The 7,869-nt window shown below is 37.0% G+C and overlaps 1 protein-coding gene across 1 annotated transcript; it reads left to right on the forward strand.

Annotated features, from left to right (window-relative positions):
- Positions 1-808: 808 nt before the first annotated feature.
- Positions 809-6,871, forward strand: LOC112528163 (ATP-dependent Clp protease proteolytic subunit 2, mitochondrial). Its single transcript, XM_025139117.1, has 3 exons — positions 809-1,194; positions 1,827-2,254; positions 6,579-6,871. Exons 1-2 carry the CDS (start codon positions 891-893, stop codon positions 2,243-2,245), a joined length of 723 nt encoding a protein of 240 aa, XP_024994885.1. The 5' UTR covers positions 809-890; the 3' UTR covers positions 2,246-2,254; positions 6,579-6,871.
- The last annotated feature ends 998 nt before the right edge of the window (positions 6,872-7,869 follow it).

Below are 7,869 nucleotides of genomic sequence, written 5' to 3' on the forward strand. Positions count from 1 at the left end.
CGCTCACCTAGATTACTGATTTATCCTCTACGATTGTTGTTACTTTGTGTGAAACTGAAAATAAAGTTCACAAGCCTACTGTTAGCAATATTGTGAAGAATGATATTCTTGCTAATTGTATGTGCACTGAAATTTCATTGTTAGCAATTTGGACTTGTTCCTTTTTTCTTTCCAAATTTCATCTTCTTGGAGTAATAAACTGAATTCTTGATTTTATTGGATCTACACACTGTTTTGGACATTTCTTCACTACTTTGAGATTCAAAGGCTGCTTTGGACATTTATTCACTACTTAAAATTGTATGACTTAAATTCGTCAAATTAATAATTATTCAAAAACTATTATGTTTGATTTTTTTTGAAAGGCAAAAGGAAGGACAAGAAAGAGAGCTTCGACAACTATTATGTTTGATTTGATTATTATGTTTTTGTTTAGTCCCAAATTTGGAAAATTATTTTTGTTTGGACTAATATTGAATATTGTTTTAAACTAATAATGTTACGTTTGTTTGGATTAATATGAACATGTAGTTATATTTGCAAAACAAGTATTTTATTCAGATATCTGTCAAACAGTCATATTTCATTCAGTACTAAATCATACAAAAGGTTAAAATAGTAATTTGTTGTCATTCAGAAAACAATTATAAAACAATATTATTTCATTTAACACTTAACCATTATGATCCTTCTAATCATTCTGACCAGTTAACCATTCTGCCACCAAACCATTTAACAAGAAAATGTGTGAAATAACGATTTGCATAAATATTTTGATAAAGAAGCATTTTCGCCAACATTTGCCATACAAGAAACAGATCCCCATTCATAACCCCTACCATAAATCCCTCAATTGGATTTCCTCCGATTCTGCTCCATCTATCGCAGCAATGCCCACTCTAATTGCTCGCAACTTGAGCAAGCTATGGACCGGAGTAGTAAAGACCCCAATCATGGCGAATCAACGGAGTTCCTACAGTTTGATACCCATGGTGATTGAGCACTCATCGCGAGGAGAGAGAGCCTACGATATCTTTTCACGCCTCCTCAAAGAGAGAATCATATGTATCAACGGACCTATCGCCGATGATACGGCACATGTCGTCGTTGCTCAGCTTCTCTTTCTTGAATCCGAAAACCCTTCCAAACCCATCAACATGTACCTCAATTCCCCTGGAGGAGCCGTCACTGCAGGTTTCTGATTTTTTTTACTTTTTTTGTATATTTATGACTGTAGTTCAATTAACGCCTCTATCATGTTTTATGAATGATCTTTGTTAGGGTTTCATTTTTTAAGGATTGAAACCAGTTTGTTTCATCAATTCATTGATGAACATTGAGATAGGAATTGAAGCTTGGAGCCGAAATTAGTTCGGATATTGATACAGTAGAAAGATAAAACATTACAAAGAGAAATGAATCGACTATCATCGCCTAAGCTAAGATTGAGAAGAAGGCAAAACAGTCCGTATAATACGAAACTATATAAACAATAGCATAAACTAACATAACATCCCTTCAAACTTAAGAGTGGGAAGAATGAACAAGATTGAGTTTGGTAACAAGGTCCTGAAAACAGCATGGTAGTTGAGCTTCGTTGATGAGATAGGCTGGCTGATCAAATCGATGGTAGAAATGTGAACAAGCTGAACTGTCTTATGCACCACACAGCCAGTCGCTCTCAATGTGCCTCGTGCTATAAGACACTTTTTAATAAGAATAGAGAGTAAGTTGTGTTCCCACTGCATTAAGGTGATGGTGATTTGACATGGCAATTATTATTTCTTGTCTATTAGTGTTATTATTGACACTTATCTTTTTTGTAGGTCTTGCAATATATGATACAATGCAGTATATTCGTTCTCCAATTAATACTATATGTTTGGGTCAGGCTGCCTCAATGGGTTCTCTTCTCTTGGCTGCTGGTGCAAAAGGAGAGAGGAGATCTCTTCCTAATGCCACTATCATGGTCCATCAACCCTCAGGTGGATACAGTGGGCAGGCTAAAGATATGACTATTCACACTAAGCAGATTGTTCGAGTTTGGGATTCACTCAATGCACTGTATTCAAAGCATACTGGGCAGCCTGTCGATGTAATTCAGAAGAATATGGATCGAGACTACTTTATGACCCCACAAGAGGCAAAGGAGTTTGGTATCATAGATGAAGTCATAGATGAGAGACCAATGACTTTGGTGACTGATGCTGTAGGGAGTGAAGGAAAGGGGAAAGTTTCAGAGTAGAATCTGAATGTAAGAATTCCCTCTCTCCCCTTCTTGCATGTACTAAATCTGTTGAGTGCCTTACTCTCACTTGATTTTACATCGTTTTATGGAAAAATATCTCTTTTCCCACCTATGGATTTGACTCATATGCTGTAGAGCACTTTAACATGATCACTGTCTCCACAGTGAAGCTAGATGATGGTGGGTTCATGGAAATCAGGTTGCTGGTGTGGTGTTGGGGTTACAAATAATAGAAGTGACAATATGTATGCTTTAAGAAGATTGTCTATTGGAAAGTAACTAGGGTTTCATATATCAAACTGGAACATTTGTGAAATTGTAAAAGATTTTGAGAACTACACCTGATATAATTCCAAAGCACAGGAACAGAATATGATCTTCCTCCACTCCATCTCTAAAGAAGAAAAACTTTTACATTAGTTAATAGATTTTAAATGACCTTTCAGCTGTGTTAATTTTTTTTTATCTATTCTAAGGGAACATTAGGTCTGGCATATGATTGTGGGTTTTATAACCTTATGTTGTTCAATAAGTGTGCTATTAATACTTGGTTGGTGCTAACTGCTAAGTGCAATCTGCATCTTTGTCTATTTAGATAAATTTGTTGTGTTCCGTTCACAATTAACCAATGCCTCATCATCATCATTAGTGTCCATGGATCTTATCTGCTTAGCGTAGTCACCTAGCATCTCTCCTTTACCCTTCTTTATTTTCTTTTTGTTTGTGTTATGGGTTAGCTTCCATTTGGTTTCTATTATACTCTTTATCAAAGGGTTTCCTTTGGGTATCTTGGCAAATGAGCCAACTTGATATACTGTAATTATGCGAAAATGGCTTAGAAATCATGAAACTTTCACTCATCATCTATATTTTATGTAAAACTAAAACCTCATGTGATGAACATAGAACTTCCCCAATATCACATATTCATCCACTTGAGCTACTGATTTATTCCTCAGAATCCTGTGTCGTCCTACATATCAAGTTTGAGAGCCAGTAAAGATTGAAGCTTATGGGGCCAAAATAAAAAAAAAATTAAAGAGACTTGTTTAATTCGGCCCTCCATCTATAGGAGAAAGGCCCAGAGGCCATCCTCTACCTCCAACCCACCACCACCCAACCTTACCTCTAGCACTAGGTACATTGCCACTGTGACACCCAAATTCATACGTGCACACCAAATCTAATAATTAATTGATTGCACACCTAATGTAATAAACTAATTGATTGAAAATTTAGACACTAGCCCAAACACTGCATATAGATTGACTATACCATTTATTGAAATTAAAAAGCAAACTGACATCAATCTACAGACACATTGTTTGTACTTGAACCCCCACACATACCTCAAATCACACAACTCAAACGGGGGATATGTGTGTTTTTGATATATTTGGACTGATGGGCAACAGCATCACCAGAAGTTTCTAGATATTTGATACTGAAGACATCAATGGTTCTGGTCTGAACTCTGAAGCACAAGCCACTGGAAGTCTGGAAGTTTATAAATGCTTCTAGATGTTTGGGTTTGCATTTTAGGAGAATACATTTTTTTGAATCATTTTGTTTACATGGTATGGTTTGATCTGGTCACTGTTAATCTAATGATATGCTTGATATGCTATTAGATTTTGGTCTTTGGTTTTATTGCATGGGGGTTTTACTATCATTCCTTTAGATTCAAAATGATTAGGGTATTGAGAGACAATAATAGTTTAAGGGCAGTTTGTTATGAAACAGGAATGGATGGGTTGGGGTTGTGACTTGTGTGGCTTGAGATCTAAGGGCCCATGACCTTACTCTTGCAGATTAGAATTTGAAAAATGCAATATTTTCTAACTTTCAATTTCTTATCCTTTTCCCACAAGCTTTGATTATTTATTTGATCGTCGAACTATGGCTCATGATTTATGTGTGGGGTGAGTTTTAATTTAAATTGAATTGTTTTTCCCTTTAGGATGTTAACACATAGACCAATTAACTGGGATTTTTTTGGGGGGGGGACCACAATTTAAAGAGTTCCATGTCCAAGTCATTTCCTATGTAAATTTTCATTCATTTACATGGTATGGATCTTTGGTCTTAACAATACTCTACCTCCAGTGAAACTTATAGCTTTCAATACTAGAAACCTTCTGTAGTTCTCTGGACACCAATTGTCATTGTCTGGACCACTTCGCCCTTGATGGTTGTTTGTCAGACCTTGCGTAACTTAGGTGATCTTTAATCACTATCTACGGCTCTCATTGATACGCCTCCTTAGTCACCGGTCTCTCCCTGAAGGCTGATCGATAACCCTCGCCAAACAATGGATGACATCATGTTTTTACATTACTGCTTCTCCCAATCTGTCATGGATGATAGTGACCTACACCACTCCAATCACTGTCACTGATAGCCTAATCATGCCTACTGAACCCCCTATCACAAGTGACAATGCCCCACACCCATTGAAGGTGTTGCATGTGGAATGATAAATTGGTACGTCCATTTCTGGGACTAGCAGAGCTACTTGGGAGGCTTCATCAACTTTTGATCTAGCGTTCAAAGTCTCAATGAAAGGTAATGACATGAATTGATTTATTGGTTCATGCTTGTGGAAACTGATAAAGAAAGGCAATTACCCTCCTCAGAACCCATCATTCCTGTGACCAATGATTGGAAGATGGATGATGGCCTTACGGAGTGCTGTAGAGCATGTTTTATGTAGCTATGACCCTTTCTGTGAAGTTATCTAGATCTCATGCTTACAAAATTTCATATACTTATTCCTCACGTGAACAGGTGGACTCATTTCTTACAATGGTTTCCTCAATTCAAGATAACATATGAAGAGCTGCTAGAGCTTTTCCTATGATTTTAAAGTTCACTTGTATCTTCCAGAGAAGCTACCAGTGCCACACTCATAGGAGGTCTTTCTCGTAGTACTATATATTGCGGCCCCTCATGCTGAGTCATTGTCTCCCACTTATCGCCTCCATCATAACATCTTTTCATCTGAACTGAAATTATTAGGCTTCAACAATGATTTTTTTTTTCAGCAATGGTTGCTTTTGGTAAAAGAAACTTGGGTTCCCAGAAAGACAATTCAGCGAAGACACTTAAATACATTAGAAATGGTAAAAGTTTTGGGGGGTAGAAGGAGAGTGTATCATTATAATATATTTCTGGGCAGATGTATACAAGGTTTTAAAGTAAGTAAACGTGAGGCGAGGTGTTTTCCCTTGGCAAGGCGTAAGCCTCAAGGCGGTCCGAGGCGTAAGCCCCAAGGCAGAAAATAAAATAAAAAAAATATTTTATGTGTATTAATACACATCTAATAATAGTATTAAAATCTCAAAATATATTAATAGATGTAGTTGATATTATAAGATTTTAGTTTTATCACTTATTAAAAATACACACACACACACACATATATATACACGCAAACAAAGAAAACCTATCGGGACGATGGACAATGAACACAAAATGTAATAATACATTAACCCACGTAATATTGTCAATACACAATGCTGTAAATAAATTATATTTCCTTAATCAAATTCTCTATTTTAGTATATATAAAAATATATTTTATATCTCCTCTCCCACTTTGAATATATATATATATATATATATATATATATTCAATGTGGGAGACCTGAGAACCAGATAAGAGCTCATAGGAGATGAGGTGTATGGAGAACTGAAGAAGAAGAACTCGCAAAGGGCTGGAGGAGATGAGGTGAATGGAGAACTGCAAAAGAACTCGTGAAGGACTAGAGGAGACGAGCATGAGGGAGCAGAGAGAAACCTATGTCTTTTAAACCCTAAATCCATAATACCTGGGTATCGCCTCACCCCCGCCTCATGCGCCTCGGCGCCGCCTCAGTGACTCAAGGCATACGCCTCAACTAATCCAGAAGAGGCGCCGCCTCAGGTTCGTTTTTCCACCGCCTCGCCTCTACTGATTTTTACAACCATGGATGCATATAGGTGCTATGATGTGGCTTCATAGTTTTTGTCCTTAAATAATTAATTGGTAACCTGGTCTTGAAGGAAGTACAAGATGCACATAATTGTATTTCGGTATGAAAAGCATTGTGTAATTGTGTGGCTAATGCTACCTAAAGTAGACCCTTGTCCTTTATTTAACTGCATATTTAAGGATGCGTACTTACAAATATCTGACTTGTTTTGGTTGCTTTCTCATGTTTTGATGGATCTTGGGGGTACTTGTTTTATTCACAATTGGTTGCTTTCTCATGGTTTCATGGATTTTGGGAGCACCTTTTTTACTCATAATCTGATATTATTGATTGGATATATGTTCATGTTGGTGCAGGTATCCGAGTATGGGAATGTGTACATCTTCCCTACTTATATAGCAAAAGTTGACTTTGACACCCTGCTGATTCAATCCGTAAACAAAATCCAGTTCTATGCCTTCATCTTTTGCGGCTTTGATCATTTTGAACAGAATCGCGTAGTTTCTTGGCATTCTCAGTAAGTTCTATTTTTCAGATAAACCTACTTTATGGATACTGTATATTCATGAAGGGAGATCTTAAAATTTTATTTCATTTTGCTTATACTTGAAACTTAATATTAGTACCATCGCCACACAACTTTGCTTCTGCATTTTAGCTATGGATTTGGCTTTTCACAATAAGCCCTGATCAGATCTCGAAAATGCCTTTACCAAGCCTAATAGCCACTTGTGTATTATAAAAGGTTTGTACTTATAGCCACTAAAAGACCTTTTTACCACTTGTAATTCTTTTCAGTTATTTTTACTGAGACGAGAGGAGATCTAGAGATAGAATGTGACACTAAGGGCCTGTTTTTTAGCAGCTTAATGGGACACTCAGCTTATTCGGTCAGCTATATATGACTTTTTGGTAGTGGCTTAATGATATAGAAAGTGGCTTATTGAGTAAGCTTCAGGGGGCGTTTTATGCTGAAAGGCAAGTTTTTTTTTCCAAAACTGGCCCTTCTAATTAAAAAACACGCTCCTTCCATCTATGAAAAAAGCCTCCCAAACAAAGACCTTATCAATCTATACAGACAGATTAATCTACCCAGACAGCTTTATCCATACATAACTTAATGGAAAACCAACCAAACAGCCTTAAGTGTTGTTGTGGATGCATTGATTCTGTTAGCCGTAAAAGCTTTCCAAATAGTAGGTGGTTAGCAGTATATATTACATGTCATAAGTACAGTTTGTGTCATTAAGATCTTTGTGTACAGGTCTTGGCTAGTGTCTTTGGGCAGTCATCTTCAACACCACCTTTGTTTGCTACATTCAGTACCATCACTAGAGTTGTCGTCATCCTTGCTGGTACTGGCAAGAGTGGTTTTCTGAATGCTTGTTGCATGATCGAGTCAATAAAAGCAAACTCTAAACCCTAAACCCCCCTGGCACAATGGAAATATGATCCATTTGTATAATTGGATGTCCAGTTGGCATAAAAGAAGTATATGACATCCATGGCATGTAGGTTTTGGATGGAATTTAGCCACCATATTGGTTATTGGAGGAGGTGGTTCAATGGTGGTTTCAGGTGTAGCAGTTTGTGGGGGTTTCTGTGTTCGGTAAACAGGGAAAACATGAGTATTGAATTTAATAGAAA

Source organism: Cynara cardunculus (genome assembly GCF_001531365.2).
Source record: "Cynara cardunculus var. scolymus isolate 2C chromosome LG 15, CcrdV1, whole genome shotgun sequence".
Taxonomy (NCBI): Eukaryota; Viridiplantae; Streptophyta; class Magnoliopsida; order Asterales; family Asteraceae; genus Cynara; species Cynara cardunculus.

Coding starts and splice junctions, on each gene's coding strand:
- LOC112528163 (XM_025139117.1), top strand. CDS start 891: ATGCCCACTCTAATTGCTCGCAACTTGAGCAAGCTATGGACCGGAGTA. Junction 1,195..1,826: donor TGGAGGAGCCGTCACTGCAG/GTTTCTGATTTT, acceptor TCTTTTTTGTAG/GTCTTGCAATATATGATACA.